The sequence below is a fragment of the Lemur catta genome, chromosome 19 (genome assembly GCF_020740605.2).
Source record: "Lemur catta isolate mLemCat1 chromosome 19, mLemCat1.pri, whole genome shotgun sequence".
In the NCBI taxonomy this organism is placed as follows: Eukaryota; Metazoa; Chordata; class Mammalia; order Primates; family Lemuridae; genus Lemur; species Lemur catta.
This window is the reverse complement of record NC_059146.1, coordinates 23,616,461-23,633,527: the sequence shown is the minus strand read 5'-3', so window position 1 is coordinate 23,633,527 and position 17,067 is coordinate 23,616,461. Positions and strand designations below refer to the sequence as shown.

At 58.2% G+C, this 17,067-nt stretch overlaps 3 protein-coding genes across 3 annotated transcripts; 1 reads left to right on the top strand and 2 right to left on the bottom strand.

Annotated features, from left to right (window-relative positions):
• Nucleotides 1-888, bottom strand: PTH2 (parathyroid hormone 2). The gene is made up of 2 exons (XM_045531183.1): nt 738-888; nt 1-220 (listed from the first exon to the last, which is right to left on the bottom strand). Exons 1-2 carry the CDS (start codon nt 857-859, stop codon nt 46-48), a joined length of 297 nt encoding a protein of 98 aa, XP_045387139.1. The 5' UTR covers nt 860-888; the 3' UTR covers nt 1-45.
• A 2,512-nt stretch (nt 889-3,400) lies between these two features.
• On the top strand, nt 3,401-5,549 carry GFY (golgi associated olfactory signaling regulator). The gene is made up of 3 exons (XM_045531182.1): nt 3,401-4,583; nt 4,693-4,866; nt 5,350-5,549. The coding sequence occupies exons 1-3, from the start codon at nt 3,401-3,403 to the stop codon at nt 5,547-5,549; spliced, it is 1,557 nt and encodes a 518-aa protein (XP_045387138.1).
• A 376-nt stretch (nt 5,550-5,925) lies between these two features.
• SLC17A7 (solute carrier family 17 member 7) lies at nt 5,926-16,559 on the bottom strand. The gene is made up of 12 exons (XM_045531181.1): nt 16,376-16,559; nt 11,983-12,235; nt 10,624-10,742; nt 10,257-10,371; nt 10,091-10,178; nt 9,843-9,929; nt 9,610-9,752; nt 8,868-9,017; nt 8,589-8,721; nt 7,848-7,958; nt 7,527-7,654; nt 5,926-7,320 (listed from the first exon to the last, which is right to left on the bottom strand). The coding sequence occupies exons 1-12, from the start codon at nt 16,435-16,437 to the stop codon at nt 7,027-7,029; spliced, it is 1,683 nt and encodes a 560-aa protein (XP_045387137.1). The 5' UTR covers nt 16,438-16,559; the 3' UTR covers nt 5,926-7,026.
• Between the last annotated feature and the right edge of the window lie 508 nt (nt 16,560-17,067).

Genomic DNA, 17,067 nt, shown 5'->3' with positions numbered 1-17,067 from the left:
GAGCTCACGACAGGGTCTTTATTACGGTGGGGACGGGTGGGGCGCTCAGGGCGCGTCCAGCACCAGCAGCTTGTGCATGTACGAGTTCAGCCAGTGGCGGCGCTCGAGGGCCGCCAATAGCCGCGCGCGTTCCCTGAAGGCCGCGTCGTCCGCCAGCGCCAGGCTCCGCTGCGACAGAGGAGTGGCCGGATCCGCCCGGGCCCGGCCTGAGGTGCGCAGGCTGCGGGGAGACCACGAGACCCGCTCATCGCGAGTCCACGCCCCCGCCCGCCGCCGCCTGTCCTCCCCGCGGTCTAACTCGAAGCCCTGTTACTGCCCCGTCCGTGGAGCGGCTCGGTCTCTCTCCCCCTGTCTCTTTCCCTCTGTCCCTCTAGTCAGGTCCAACGCTCCGTGAGCGCAGAGATAGAACCTAACGCACTCGGCCGTCCCCCGCGCTCAGCACACGGCCTGGCACGCACCAAGGACTCAGACGTTGCTCAGAGAATGAGTCTGTTTCTGCACCGACTCCTTTCAAGTCTCTCCACATCTTTCCCAGAATCTTCCTTTTTATATCGCTTCCTCTTGCTAAGTCTCTGTCCACCACCACCAACAACAACCCCCCTTTTTGTTCCCCCACTCCCCGGTCTCTGTCGCCCTCTCTTTGGATGTGTCCCCCTTTCTGAGTCTCTGTTCCTCTTTCTCTTTGGTTCTCTTCCCACCTCACAGAGTCCGCACAGAGTCCTGGGCCTGGCACCTACCTGAGGACCCCAGCGGGGGGCAGGGCGACTCCTGAGGCAGTGCGGGTGCCCCAGGGGACAAGCAGCAGCAGCAGCAGCAGCAGCCGCACCCGGGGGCTCGGGAACACCTGGCGGGTCTCCATCACCTGTGGAGAGAGAGGAAAGGAATCAGTGGGGCCCGAATCCGTGCCCAGACCCGGGGACCCCACCAGCCACCCACCCCCAGCGGCCTCCCGCAAGGCCCCCTACCACGCAGTGGGCACGGGCAGCGATGCTGGCGGCCCCCTTATATGGCCTTCACAGCCCCCGCTGCAGGCAGTGACGCAGGCCGGGGGCCGGGGGCGCAGGGTCAGCCCCCACCCCAGGCTCATTAGGAGCCGCTGGCGGTAATGAGGAGCCGGGGGTGGGGGCCCTGCCGCCGCATTGGCCACCACCAACTAATTGGGACCAGAAGCTGGGACCTGAGAAAAGGGAGGGGGAGAGACAGACAGACAGAGAGGTGGACACAGGGGGTGTGTCAGAGGGATAAAAATAGAGACTGGCGGGGGGACCATTAGAGCAGAAGACAGGGGCACAGAGGGAGAAAGAGAGACGGGGAGAGCAACAGAGAGGAGGGGCTGTGAGGAGAAACAGAGACACAAAGAGAAGAAATAACAGCGAGAGGGAGGGACAGAGACAGAGAGTGGCCCGGGAGGAGAGAGAGCAAGAAGGGGAGCAACAGAGGAAGGAAGGAAGGAACAGAAAGGAGGAAAAGAGAGGGAAAGAGACTAACCGAGCCACATCAAGATGGAAGGATGAGGGAAAGACAGAGGAGGTGGAAGGACAGCTGACGTAGCCAGAGATTCCCAGAGATAAATCCAGCAGGGAGAGAACCAGAGGGACAGAGTGGAAGCTAAGGAGGGGAGAAAGGTGTGACGACAGGTGAAGTGACTGACAAAATCAAGAAAGCCTCAGAGAGTGGGGAAGAGGAGACAGACAGATGGGGGCCCTGAGCCACCCTGTGGATGTGTCTAAGCCCTTCCCTGGGAGGAGTTTGGGGGTGTCATGAAGAGAAAGCCCAATCCCCCCCAACACTGGCTCTTAAGACAGGGCCCTCCATACACAGTAGGGAGGTGGATAAAGGTGGGTCGACCTAAGGGGCAGCAGCAACTTGGGACAAGAGAACCTGGGCTCCCAGTTTCCCAGAGAGGAGGAGGTGCCGGAGCTTGGGCTCCTAGGTTTAAGAGTGGGTGGGACAGGGACCCAGACTCCCGGTTCTAGGGGAGGAGAGGCCTGGGGACCTGCATTCCTGGATCTGAGGGAGGATGGAGCTGGAGGCCTGGACTCCTGGGTCCGAGGGGAGGGACATGGGGAACCCAACTCCAGGGCTTTGAAGTAGGAAGGTGTGCCAGGGAACTAGACTCTTGGGTTTTGGGGTAGGAGGGAACAGAGGGCCAGGAGCCCTGGTTTCAAAGAGAAGATAGTTCAGGCCACAGCCCTCCACCAGATCATCTGGTCCCTAACTGCCTTCCTTATCCCAGAGACAATGTCCTTTACCTCTGTCCCTTTAAGAGCCTAATCTGTTGCTAGGCTCCCAGGATCCCCTAGGAGGGGGTCAGGTGCGTCACCCGTGTGCCCCTGAGACCCTACCTGCCAATGCCCCGCCCAGAGCCATTCTGCAGCATTCGAAGGTTTCTGCATGAAGCTCTGCTCACCTGCTGTTATCTTGGACACCACTGAGCAGGTAAGAGACCCCAGGAACCCAAGTGAGCCTGTTCCATCCAGGTGTGAGCCACCTCCACCCACCTCTAGCTCACCACAGACCCAGGTGTCTCTGCCTGGACTAGCCCCCAAGATGCTGAATGGAGTCCTCACTCCATCCTTGATAAACAGAGAGGACTGAGAGTCCTGCCCACAGCTCTCTCCTCCACCCCCCGCCATGCTGAGGCGTCCAGAGCCCTATTTCTGGAGGACTCAGGACTCAGGGTTTCCAATCCCCTTCTAAGCCAGGACCAAAGAGCTCAAAACCCCCATTTCCTTTCTCCCCTGTAATCCAGCCCCCGATGCCTTGCTCCCTCAAAATTCTAGGCATCTGAACTTTCAGGCTTCACCTCTGGAAAGAACCAGGAGTCCAGACTCTCAGCCCCCTCACCCTGTGAGACTCAATAATCTGAACCTCCAGCAACTTTCTTGCCCAGGGCTCAGAAGTCTCCCTCCTCCCTCAGATCCAGGAGTCCAGCCCCCAGCCCTTCCTTCTGAACCTCCTCTACTGTAAACAACTGTTGAGTCAAGGTGTCCCAGGGGGCCTCGGAGAGGAAGGCGATCTCATGTCCCCTCGGAGATCTGACACTTTCCAAAGTGGAATTCCAGGGAGTCTGGGGGCCTGGGGAGGTGTCATTCCTTCTCAATTTTTCTAGGACCCCTGGGTGTAACCGATAAGGAATTAACTGTGACTCCCAAGAAGCCCCGCCTCAGTCTCCCTTAGCTACCGCAGCCATCACCCCACAGCCTCCTGGGAGTTGCAATTGGGTTTTCGTCCCTTCCCTGGAGCCAAGCTGGGCCTCGATGTGGTACACCTGCCGGTGGTGGGCGTGGCCTCAGGTGGAGAGGGCGCGGCCTCTGGGTGGGCGGGGTCTCCAGGGAGCCTTCAGCCTTAACCCCTTCCTTCCCGCTCCCCCCGGCAGCTATAGTCATCTCCCAGAGCTATGAAATCCTGCAGCCTGATCCTCTTCCTCCTCGTCTTCCTCCTCGCCGGGCTGGGTTCCAAGGCCGCCCCCTCGGCCTCTTCGCCTTCAGGCTCCGACTTTACGGGGATGGGCCACCTCTCCGAGATCTCCTCTCCTGCTTCTGAAAATTCCACTAGAGATCGGCCTAACCCAGAATTCCCTGGGGCTGTTTATCCTGAGCCCTCCAAGACACCTCACCTAGTTTCCCCCGAGACTTCCTCCCCTCTTGACTTCACTGGGACCCCCAACCCTGACTTCCCAGAATCCTCACATCCAGAGTCTCCTGAGACCCCCAAGGCTGACCCACTCTCAACCTCAATATCAAAATCCTTGGACACCCCCAAAATTAACCCCTCCCAAATGACACACCCAGAACCTTCTGAGACCCCCAAACCTGGCCCAACTGAAATTTCACACCCAGGATCCCCTGAGGTCCCCAAAGCTAACCCCTCCAAAACTTCACACCCAGAATTTCCTGAGGCCCCAAACACTTACCCTATGCAAACCACACACCAAGAACCCCCAAAGATTCCGAAAGTTAACGCCACTGAAATCTCACAGTCAGGAATCCCTGAGACCCTAAATCCTGACCCCACCAAGACCTTTGATCCCAAATCTCCAGAAACCCATAACCCTGACACCACTGAGCCACCAAACTCTGAATTTCCCCACACCCTCTCTCCTGACCCTACTGAAACCCCCCACCCAGAATCCCGTGTGACCCACAACCACAGCCCCACTGAAATTTCCCAAACCAAATTCTCCACAATCCACTACCAAGATGCAACAGATGTCCCCATGACCTCTGACCCTGAAATCTCTACTAATCTTTATCCAGAAACACCTGCACCCTTCATGGATGAAGCTACCTCCCTAAATGAGCTGCCCCTGAATCCCAAACCAGAAACCCTTGCAGTCACCCAGCCCGACTCCCCTAAATTTCCCACCTCAGATTCTCCAGGGACCATTGAGCTGAAGGTCCCCCAGAACTCTGACCCTAAGGGGCCCGACGCCCTTGCTCCCTCAGCCCGGATTGCAGGCCCCCCTGCTCTTCCAGGGCCTCCCAATCAGCTGGCCCCTGCCACTCAGCGGGCCCCCCAGCGGCGCAGCCGAGGTGAGAGGGTCAACACTATCATCGTGGTGGAACGAGTGAAGGAAACCGGTGAGGGGCGGGGAACTGGACTCCTGGGCCTGAGGGAGGCGGGCTGGCGGCTGGGCTCGCGGGCCAGAGGGAGGAGAGGACTGGGAGCTCAGACCGTCTCCTCCCTCAGGCGTGACTCTGGTGGGGCGCCCCCGCGGCGCGGCAGGCGGGGCCCTGTGCCTGTTCTTCGCGGGGACCGGGCTGCTGCTCGGCATCTTCCTGCTGCTCTGGTGTCTCTACCGCCGGGCGGCCCGACACCGGCCCTTCGCACACCACCGGCTCCCGGACAACGGAGACGAGCCGGGTGAGCGCCCTGCCCCTTGAGTGCCTGCACTTTTCCTTAACCTGGTCCCCCCAGGCACTATAGGGCGCCCTAACTTTTCAAAAAACACAGATCCTCCATCCAAGATCAGTTAAAGCCCTGACCCCTTCATGGTCACGTCATGCCCGCTAATGGTCTGGGATTTCACACACACACACACACACACACACACACACACACACACACACACACACACACACACACACACACACACACACACACACACACACACACACACACTCCCTATAAGCCCCGCCCCCTCCCCCCCTCAGCCCTGCAGGCCCCGCCCCTGGTGATGGACGCCACGCCTCCTCATTTATTCAGTGGCCCTCACCTTTTCTTTGAAAACCCAGATCAAATGTGCTGTGGGGTCCTCTCTTCCACCTCCTCATTGGCCAGCGGCACAACAGAGAGGGGAAGGCCCTCCGTTGGCCTGGGGATGACCCCGACCCTTTGCTCCCACAGTTATGCATTTGGACACCCCCAAGGACCCCTACGACTTCTACTTTTATGCGCCGGATGCCTGGGTCCCTTCGCACATCACCACCAAGCAGCCGCCGCCCACACCCCCGCTGCCACCCAAGCTGCCCCCACCACCCCGCGGGGGCCGCTCCCAGCGCCTAGAGGCACTGTCCCCCGCCACGCTCCCCAACAATTTCGTGTGAGTCCTGCCTGAGTCCGGCCAGACTTGCGAATCCCCAGATGGAGGGAGGACCCAGAGGTCCTGTCCTCCTGACATGCTTTGCTACATAGTGGTCCTCTGGAATAGGGAGTCACACAGCGATGCTTTCCCTGTGGTAGGAGAACACAGCCTGAGGTCGAATAAATCACGTGTTCCCATGACTAGATTATCTCTCTTGCCTGAGTCCTGGGGCAGGAAGGGGCTGGAGTCTAAACTGCTGAGACTGAGGGAGAAGGGGGTTGGGGATGGTTCTTTTGGGTCTGACAGGAGGGGGCTGGGAGCTGGGACTCCGGGGTCTGAGGGAGGAGGGGGCTGAGGGCCAGGGTTCCTGTGTCCCCCACAGCCAATGACAACTGAGTCTGTACACCAAAGCATTTTATTGGGAGTGGGGCAGGGCAGGATTTACAGTCACACAGACACAAAGACACAACCCTGCCCCGGGAAAAACACCCCTCTCCCCCAGCCCCATTCCCTTTCCTGGGATCCTGTGACTTCTCCTATGTATGTTCCCCAAATTCTAAGCTGAAAATGGGGGTCTGAGAGGGGAAGGATCCCAGATCTTGAGTCATTTAGTCCCTGAGGGACACAACAAATGGCCACTGAGAAACTGAGGGTAGTTTGAAACCACCCGGGAGAATAAAGTGCAAGGAACTGGGAGAAGAGGGGCATCTTGAAACCACCATGGGGAAGTTCAATGGTGATGGCTTCAAACCATTGAGTTAATGGACTTGAGCAGCCACTATTTAGACCTGAAAACCACGTCAGAAAAAGTGCATGGGGGTGGAGAGAGGCATATTGTTCAAACTGCCATTTTGGTTTTTTCCCTAGACATGCTACGCTAGGGAGAAGGTCCTGGGAATTCGGTGCTTCCGCAGAATCTGCTGGTAGGGGGAGGAGGAAGATGGTGGGATGGGGGAGACATGAAACCGCCATTTTCCCTCAGAAACGCTGGTGAGAATCAACCCCTGGAATGGCGGGGATGGGTGATTGGTTGAACCAACTTGAAATGCAGAATAGAGTTGGGAGAGATTTGAAACTTCTAGAGGAGGACCTTGAACTTCTCTGAAAGGAGAGGAAGCTAAGTAATCTCAGGGGTTAGCCTGAGAGCCCCTGGGGTTAAAGGAAAGGGGGGGCGATGCCTGAAACCACGAGAGTAAGAGGTTGCACTGTCCATTAAAATAAAGCCCTGAAAGGAGAGATCTGAAACCACTGAGGCAAAACAAGTGGAGAAGGGAACTTTTAGGGGAATTTGGGTATCCTTGAAACTGCCATCTGCAGCTCCACTACCCCTGAGAGGCAGTCGGGAAGGAAAGAGGATGTAACAGCACTGGGAACAAGGGAGAGTGCTTCTTAGGCCTGACACAGGACAGAGAGGAGTGGGGCTCCTTGACACTGTCACTCAGGCCGGAGACGTGTGGAGCAGAGGTCCTGGAAACTGCCATCCAGTGGGAGGCACATGGTCAGTAGTCCCGGACAGGGGGTGGGGGTCTCGGGGGCTGAACTGTACTGTGTGTGGCCCCATAGGAGGGAGGGGGAGCAGGGGGTGCCCCCGGCGGCTCAGCCTCATCCTCCATTTCACTTTCGTCACTGCCAGCCAGCTGGTCGTGGCTGACAAAGCCACACTTCTCTTCGCTCATCTCCTCAGGCTCCGCCCACGGCTGCTTCTCTCCGGAAGCAAAGACCCCGTAGAAGATGACACCCCCATAGTGCACCAGGGAGGCAATTAGGAACACGTACTGCCACTCCTCCCGAGTCTGCGGGGACAACAGGGATGAGGTCAAATGGAGGAAGGAGAAATAAGTGGAGAGGACATGGCAGGGGGAGGGAGGCAGAGACCCAGAGAGGGCCCAAAAGAAATCAGAAAGGACAGAGGTGAGGCCCCAGTGAGGGTGACACAGCCTGGTCAGGAAGGTACCGTGCATATGTTTGGAGGGTGAGTGAGTCAGGGCCGTGCACCAACCTTGTGCTTAGTCATGGCGCCCACAATGATGGGGCACACCATGCCCGACAACGTGCCCACACCATTGGAGATGCCCATGAGGATGCTGGCGTAGCGAGGGGCAATGTCCAGGTGGTTCACGTTGAACCCTGGCGGAGAGACAAGTCAGAAAGCAACACACCCGAATCTCACTCCAGTGATTCCCCTTGGAATGTCCCGGATGCCCCCAATCCCACTCAATTTAGTCCGCCTTTTGTGAGGCTGGGAGGCCCCTTGCCTGAACCAGGAAGTTCCCTATAGAGCTGACCAGAGTCCCCCAAGCTACAGATCCACGGTTCTCACCAGAGATGGCGAAGCCGCTGAAGCCCACAGCTAGGACCAGGAAGGAAATGGCCACGCCCTTGGAGTGCGAGTAGCCGACCACCAGCAGCAGAGTGGCTTCCATGCCGAAGCCTAGGAGAGGGACGCGTCTCCTACGTGTTGGCCAGGGCTGGGCACAGGTTGCCACATACTGCCTTTCCGGACCTGCTCCCGCCCCAGTCTGCCTCTGTGTGCCCCAGTCTGGCCACCTCCACGCCAGGCGCCAGGCCCACATCCCACTCGAATGGCTTCTGCCAGGCCCAGCCCCTGACCGCGCCCACTGGCTTCACCGAGACTAAAAGGACGTTCCGTGGTCGCATTCCCTGAGTAGGCCACGCCCCGAATACACGGGATCCTTGAGCACCTTCTCACCTTCCCTCACTGTCCCCACGCTATCGCGACCCTGTCTCTCCAGTCCCCCCCCACTCATAGGCCCTCTTGATCACCTAGCTCAACTTCTACTACACCCAGCCTTGGTCAGGCCCAGCCCTACCAGGCCCAACTTGGTCTCGCCTCTGCTCCACCTGGATCGTCACACCCGTTCCACGCGGTGGCCCCTCAGACTGCAGCGTGAGAATCTCTTCCATCCAGGTCCGCCCCTCATCCCAGCTGGACCCTACTGGCCATGCCCCTTGAGCTCACCTATGGCCACGCCCACTCCAGCTCTGCACAGCCCAGGCGGTCCCAGATTAGGTCCCTGGGGTTAAGCCCCGCCCCACTCACCACCGCAGTTCATCAGCTTGCGCACGTTGGTGGTGGACATGATGCGGCGGCTCCGCAGGAAGTCTGCAATCTGGCCGCCGATGGGCACGATGATGGTCATGACCAGGTGGGGCAGCGCTGATACCAGGCCCACCTACAGGAGCAGGCGAAAGGTAGGGGGCGTTGCTCAGGTCCGTTGGCTCAGCGCCTGTGGGTGCACCACTGGCTCCTTCCTGACTCTGGTTCAGGCCCCGCTGCATCCCACCCCCTCCGGGCCTCCTGTTCTCTCCTGGGTCCTACCTTGCTGATCTCGAAGCCGAACACTTCTTCGAAGTAGGCGGGCTGGGAGATAAGAAGCAGGTAGAACGTCCAACTGCGACAGAAGTTGGCCACAATGATGGCATAGACTGGCATGGACGTGAAGAAGCGGCGCCAGGGTGTGCTAAACTTCTGTGGGGGGCGAGGGGAGGGACTGCTAAGACAGAGGCCAAGGCTGGGGGCTTCGTGTCGCTTCAGGGACCCTACTATAGTCCCGCAGAGACCAAGGGATTCCGACCTCATTGAAACCTCTTGGGGCCCCAGGGCGCTGGCCAAACCATGTTCCGGTGGGGACCCAGGGATCCCAGCCTCACGGTGACACTTTAGGGACGGAGGAGTCCTGGCTCCACGATAGCCCCTCAGGTTGGCAGGTGTCCTGGCCCTCCAATCTCCTTAGGGACCCATAAATGTGGGCCTAGGAGTCTCTTATTAGGTCCCACAAATCTAGCTGCATACCACCCCAAGGTCTAAGCAAAATCCCCACATTCTAATCCCGCCTCCTCTGGTTTTAACCACGCCCCATCTGTGGTTCCAATCCCGCTCACCTGGAGACCTAACTCCGCCCTCTGCGCCTGCTAATCTCCGCCTTCCTGGGTTGTAACCTGACTCCTAGGTTCTAGTCCCACTCTCTGCATTCCAGTCCTGTCTCCTCTGGGAGTTACAAGAATCCGCCACCAACTTAGATGTCCCTCCCCGCCCCGCCCCCGCAGACTTGGGCCCGGACCGTGAGGGGGTTCATGAGTTTGGCGCTCTCCCCGATGGCATCCTCGATGTACTTGCGCTCCTCCTCCGAGATGCTGGGGTGCAGCGCGGGGGACTCGTAGGAGACGATCAGCCAGAACATGTACCAGAAGATTCCGAAGCTGCCTGGGGGGGTCAGGAGGGAAATGGGAGCAGGGTGACAACCGGCTCCGCTCCACCCCAGCGCCACCCAGAGCCAGGTGTCGGGTCCCTCACCATAGACGTAGAACACAGAGCTCCATCCCGAATACTGCACCAGGACCCCGGCGAGGGGCATCGCGACCACCGCCCCAGCATAGGAACCTAAGGGCGAGGATGCAGGATACAGAACAGGCCCATTTTCGCTCAGATCCAGGAGTGTGGACTCCCAGTCCCCGTCTTTCTGGGGACAAAAAAGTACAAGCCACAGCCCCTCTTCTCTCAGACGCAGGAGTCTGGATTCCCACCCAGCCCCTTCCTCTCACCGCAAAAGGCTGTCGTCGCCAGGCGACTACGTTCTAAGGGTGGGGCCCATTTGCTCCAGATCCCGTGGCAGGCGGGGTATGTGACCCCCTAGGGAGAAGAAAACCAAAGTCAGCGGGATGAAGCGTGGTCAGAACAGGGGTAGGGTCACGTGGGGCGGGGCTTTACCTCTACCAACCCCTGCAGGATTCTCACGAAGATGACACAGCCATAGTGGACACGGGCAGCCGAGGGGATCAGCATGTTTAGAGTGGACGTGGCCACGATGGCAAAGCCGAAAACCCTAATGGGAGCGGTCAGAGAAAAAGGTCCAGCTCTCCCGCTATGCCTGGGATTCTGCCCTTCCGTCTTACAGCAGGCTAGGTGGGCCCTCTGTTCCCCAGAACCCAGGACCCCACCATCTCTGTGACTTCCACCCCACACAGCCACGAGCCCTACCTTTCTCCAAAACCCGCCCCCAAATTCGAGACCACATCCTGTAACGCCACCCGCACAGCTATAGGTCCCGCCCACCTTGAGACTCCCACCACTGTACCTGTTGGCTGCGAATTTTTGGCAGATAAATCCTCCAGGAATCTGAGTGACAATGTAGCCCCAGAAAAAGGAGCCGTGTATGAGGCCGACAGTCTCAGGATCCCAGCTGAACTGGGCTCTCTGCGGGCCAAAAGGGCACATCAAACCTGCCGCCCTAACCCAGGGCTCTCCCCCTCCGCCAATCAGCACCCAAGGCCTTAGCCCCTCAGCCAATCAGCAACAAGGAACCCCTCCCACCGCCAAAACACCTGCCAATCGGCGCTCTCGCCATCCCTCTGTCAATCACAGTCCCTGAACTATACACTTCCACGTTGCTAGGGCTGGTACCACCTTAACAACGGGTCTCGTTGCTGCCTAGAAGCCTCGCTTTGCCTGCTTCCTTGCCTCACTTGATGTCTAGAAGCCCATGTATGAGGACGGCTCTCTTTCTGAACTGTTTGCGGAGTGACCTGGTTGGGGTCTAGGCAGGGACAAGAGGCAACCAAAGGGGCGAGCCATTGGAAGGGAGGGGCTTCAGGTAGGCCACAGCCCAAACCATGATTTTTTTTCCTGACACAGGGGCACTGGCATGTACAGAAATTAAAATAGGGGGCCGGGCGCGGTGGCTCGCGCCTGTAATCCTAGTACTCTGGGAGGCCCAGGCGGGAGGATCGCTTGAGGCCAGGAGTTAAAGATCAGCCTGGGCTATAGTGAGATTCCTTCTCTATGAAAAAAAGAAAAATTAGCTGGGGTGGTGGCTTACACCTGTAGTCCCAGCTACTTGGGAGACTGAGGCAGGAGGATCGCTTAAGCCAAGGAGTTTGAGGTTACAGTGAGCTATGATGATACCACTGCACTCTAGCCTGGGCAACAGAGCAAAACCCTGTCTCAAAAAGAGGGAAGTCTGAGACGGTGCAGGGCTTTAGGTAAAGGCTAGAGCAGACGGGGTGGGATGTAGGCAGTAGCAGGGCTTCAGAAAAACCAGGATCAAAATTAAGGGAGGAACCCGACAGGAGAATGGGATAAAATAGATATGACCCAATGACATGAGTGTGAGGCACAGGTGTGAACAAAATTGCTAGTAGGTCCAAAATGGTGCAAGGGCAACACATAAGGGACCTAATGCTGGGGCGGAGTCTATGTTTTGCAATCGAAAACCTGAAATAGGGGCGGAGCTTTATTTAGATCAGGGCGGGGCTTAGGAAGAGCGAGCCCTGAGGCTAGTTCAGCGTTAAGGGGCGGCACCGCTGGGCGGGGCTACCCAGGCTGTGCTTGGAAGGTGTGTGGCCTGGACGTCTCGTAGGTGAGCGTGACATCTTGAGGGAGGGCGTGGGCAGGGCTAACAGGACGCAGCTGCGCCAGGGCTCTGCCCCTGAGCTACCTGCACCACCACGTGGCCCCCGCGGTGGGTGGTGCTGTTGTTGACCATGGAGACGATGGCCACGCCCAAGTTGCAGCGGATGCCAAAACTGATGCAGAAGCCCAGACCGCTCATGATGGCGATAATGTAGCGGCGAGGGAGGCCAAAGCAGGTGCAGTCCACAACCGGAGGGTCCCGGGTCTGCGTCGTCACCGGGCGCCCGTCGGCACTCAGCTCCAGTGTCTCCGCACCTTCCTGCCGCTTCTCCAGGAGGCTTCGGGGCAGCAAGAGTCAGAGACTCAGAAATCCAGGCCCCCAGGCCCCTCCATGACATTTGAGTCCTGGGCAAAACCTGCTCTTCAAGACTCGGAATTCTAAGCCCGCACCCCCTCTTTCCCCAGAAGTCCCGGCCCCTAGCTCCTTTCATCCCCCAGGATCCAGAAATCCCCGACCCCCGTTTCCGCCTTCCTCAGACCAGGAATTCAGGCCCCCAGCCACCTCTTTCCTCGGACTTAAGTGCCAAGATCCTCAGTTCCCTTCCCCCCTAGCAGGGTCATCTCTCTCAATCAGGAGTTTTAGACCTCAGATTACCCTTTGGGATCCAAGAGTCTGCCCTCAACCCCCACCCCAAGCCCCAAACACTCTCCATCCCCCTCTCCCAGATAGGAGTCTATTTGAGGAAGCAAAAGGTGCTAAGGAGATGCTTCAGGAAAGGTGTCAAGAGAACAGATGCTTCTCAGCCACGTCTGCTATATATACCGACCCCCCCCTCCTCCCCTGCCCTCGTGGCATGCCCTTCCCTGCTTCCAGGCCCCAGGTGTGGGCCCGACATCCAGCTGACTTCATCGCAGCCACCAGAAGCCCATTCCCAGGAATGTGGGGGTGGGGAGGCAGCCTGGACCCTGGGAACCCAGCAGCCCAGCCGGGGCATCCCTGGGGAACCTTGAGTTCAGGCTGTCCGCCTAGGAGGTAGGGAGGGGGAGTGGCGGGTGGTGTCCTGGCAGGGGACAGATGGCCCTGGTAGGGGGATTGGCTCATTCCCCAGCATGGCTCTCGCCCCCGCCCGTTCTGGATCCAGAATTGAGTCTGTGATGATGGATAGGGTACTTGGAGGGCCACCTCAAACCAGAGATAGGCTGCAGGGAGAGAGCGGTGCCTTGAGACAGGTGGGGAAAGACCCAAAAGGAGGGTGGCAGAGATGGGGGACTAGCACAGAGGCCCAGAGAGGGAGGGTCAGAGACACAGAAGAGACAGAGAGACCCAGAAAGAGGGGGACAGAGACCCAGAGAGAGGGGACAGAGATCCAGAGAGAGGGGGGACAGAGATCCAGAGAGAGGGGACAGAGACCAGAGGGGGGGACAGAGACCCAGAGAGAGGGGGACAGAGACATAGGGAGGGAGGGATAGAAACCCAGAGAAGGAGACAGACAGAGACCCAAAGAGAGGTGGGGTCCCAGAGAGAGGACATAGATGCAGAGAGAGGAAAACAGAGACCCAGAATCCGAGAGAAAGATGGAGAGACTGGGAGACGGAGGAGAGACAGGCTGGGGACGTGATTTGTGAGGTGCAGCCCCTCTCTGAGGCGGGTAGGCAGCCAGGGGATCGGGCTGGATCCCAGGAAGGGGCTAGAACAGATGGAGGCAAGGGAGACTGGGACGGGGGAGGAAAGAACAGCCAGACGGTCTGGGGGGAGGGAGGTGGAAGAGATGAGAGAACACAGCAACCCCTCCCTGTCCTAGAACTTAAGGAGGTGGGGAGAGGCGGTTAAGAAACAGGGGGAGGGGAGAAAAGAGGGCAGGTGGACAGAACCCAGGGGGAGAAGGAATGAGACCCTAAGGGAGGGGGGACAGAGAGCCAGAGAGAGGAGGAATTGAAGCCACTAGAATGACGAGGGCAGGATAGCGGGACTCCCCCACCATCAACACATGTCAGCCAATGAGATTAGACTTTGACCCAGGTTGATACCAGATGATATTTGACCCTGAAACTCAAGATGTGATTGCAGCCCCTGAAATTTGATATTCATTGTTAATCTTTCGAGATGTCAGATCTCTAACCAAAGCTTTCTAAACAGGGGGTCTCAGTATCCCACATCTATAAAATGGGGGCAAGAGCAGAAATGCGAGATACTAAAGAGGGAGCTTCAAGGTGATAGTAATCATTTTAAGACAAGAGGGCCAGGGATGCAGAGATGAAAGTGGCCTCGATGATTTGCAGAGGACAAGAACAGGGAGGGGAGAGGCTAGATGGAAAGCCTGCTCCCCTCCCTGGACGCCCCAAACTCAGGCCTGGGGACTGACTTGTTGGTGAGGAAATCAAGAAGGTGTCTCAACCTCCCTATCTTTGGGTCTCTGTCTTTGCTTCCCTCAGGGTCTCTCTCCACTCCCCTGGAACTTTGTCCCCTCGTGTCCTTTTGGCTCTCTCTTATCTTCCCATTGCATGACCAAGGAACCTGAGGCTCAGAAAACAGAAGTAGCATTCCAAGGTCACACAGAAGGATGGTGATGGGGTCCAATCCCTTCCTGGGCCTAAGCATCACCCTGCCCAAGACCTGGCCTTCAGAAAGGAGACACTTTGTCTCCTTATGTCTCCTGCATTCCCCTTCTCCCATGTCCTTGTCCCAAGTCGCCCTGGGTTCCTTCTGTTTCCTGATCCAAGAGAGTTTCCACCCACTCTAGCATCACTCATCTCGAGGAAAATCTGCAGCCTCTGTCCCAGGCTTGGGAGAGAGACTGACCTGGGTTCAAATCATGGGTCTTGCACTCATTCATTGACCCTTCCCCCAGCTCCAGAACTGAGCCTCAGTTTCCCCAGTTTTGAATAGGGTATTCCCTCCCTCTCCAGCCATCAAAGCGAACCTCAGATTTTGGATGCGAATAATCTGCTCTGCATAAACTCCCTGCCAGTGGTAGTGGCCAGAGTGCTGAGCTCTGGGGGCTCTTGGGGACCAGAGGGCAGCTCAGAGAGGTGAGAGGCAGAGATGGACGGAGAGAAACCCAGACACAGATGAGAAGTGAGAAGCAGAGACTGAGGGAGGGGGGCTGAGGAGCACGTCCTTCCAACTGCCACCCCCAGCCCCCTCCACCAGCACGTCTCTCTCTCACTCTCCTGACTTCACACTGATGTATTTTGAGAAACTCGTGAAAGGAGGCGAGAAAAAGGGTGGGGAGGGGCTGGAAAATTGGAAAAAGAAGGGGTGAGGTTAGCATAGCTCCCCCTCCACCACCAACCCCCGTCACTGCGCCATCCTCCTGCCCCCTCTTCTGTCCAGCCCTATTCGTGTCTCTCATGTTACTAGAGGGTGGGGTAACTTCGGAGCTAAGAGGTGATCTGCAGCAAGAAGGACTCATGTTAGACTTAGAAAAGGACCTGAATGGCCTAGTGAAATGGACTTAGGGTCAACTAAAGATGTGGTGAAGGCTGTGGGCCAAGGGGACAGGGTCGGAGGGCATGGGGGCAGATGCACAGTGCAGAGGCCATCTCCTCCCCACTCTGTGGCCAGATATTTTTAGGCTTTCCCCGCAGCTGAGTAATTTCTCTGACTTGGAGCCAGAGCTGGGGTTGGGGTTGGGGCTGAGAGACCGGTGGAGGGTTCCAGACTACCCCGAGGGACACCTAGGTCACTGGGGTCGTCACCCTGGCTTGGAGGAAGCCCTCTCACCTCTAGCCTATATCATTTGGGAAATCTGTCCTACCCCCAGAGCCTAAGTGTTTAGGCTGCAACTTCTTTCCCCCCTGGGACCCAGGATAGCCTGGCTTCTTCCTCCCAGCTTAACCCCCCTCAAGGACAACGACCGATGGGCCCCAATCCGCTTTAGCTGCAGATTAAACTCTCTGTGAGACAGAAACTGAAAAAGACATGGAGAGATAGAGAGACCCAGAGTGGGAGAATAAAAACCCACAGAGGGGAGAGAGATCTAAATAAGTGGAGGGGGGCTGACTAGAGATCCAGGGAAGAGGAGGGACCCAGAGAGAGGGGGACAGAGACTTAGGGATTGAAGGAGATCTAGTGAGAACAATGGCCAGAAAATCCGCGAGAGGGGGACAGAGATAGAGATCTAGGGAGGAGCAGAGATCCAGAGACAAGGAGCGGAGAGACCCAGAAAGATAGGTGGACGGGGACCCAGAAGTGGGTGGGGGAGGGGTCAAAGCCCCAGAGAGAAGGGGATATCCAGGCCCAGAGAAAAGAGTAGAGCCTCAGGTTGGGTGGGGTGCAGAAAAATGATCAAGATAATGGACAAGACCGGGCCAGGGAGATCGGCGCCGTCGGAGCTCAAGGGAGAAAACTGAACAGATGGGTGGACCCCCCCATGCCGGAGTGTCGCCTGTCCATCTGTCCGTCTGCGCCCAGGTGATAATGCGAGCCCTCCTCCGATCCTCACACTCTTCCCCTCCCAGGACCCCACCACGCTCACCGGTGCAGCTTCCCGAGGGCACGACCTGCTAGCTTCCGAAACTCCTCCTGGCGGAACTCCATGGTGGCGGCCCCTGCCGCGGGTCCCCCCGCCCGCGGGCCCGGGCGGCCGCGTCCGGGTTACCGGGGTCTGCCCCGGCCCGGCCGGCCCCGCAGCTCCGCTCGGGGGGAAGGAGGCTGCGAGTGCCTGCTGCCTGGGGGCTGTCACTGGACTCAGCGCCGGGGGCGGGGCGGGGCACGGAGAGGCCACGCCCAGCCCACTAGACCCCGCCCCTTGTAAGCTAGCCCCTCCCCCTTTGCAGCCCTCTGTCCCCGCCCGTCCATCCTAAGACCACGCCTTTGGTTCTGAACTCATTTCGAGTTGCATCGCCCCCCAATTCTGTCCTTTCCCCTCGTTACTTCCCCCAGTTCCATCCCCCCAGGGTCTCCTACCCAGATTTTCTCTCCTGTCCTGAGTTCTCATTCCCATCTGAGATTTGTGCCCCACACTTCGGTTCCCCCCAACTTCGTCCCTTACAATTCCATCTTCCTCTGGGTTTCCTCCTGCGTTTCATCCGCCCATACCTACCCGTCCCGATTTCTGTGCCCTCCAGCTCCACCGGCCCCGAACTCTGACCCACCCGCCCCCGCAATTCCCTCCCCATCCCGCATCGTCCTCAGTCCCAACGTTCCCATTCAGACAGTTCTATCTTT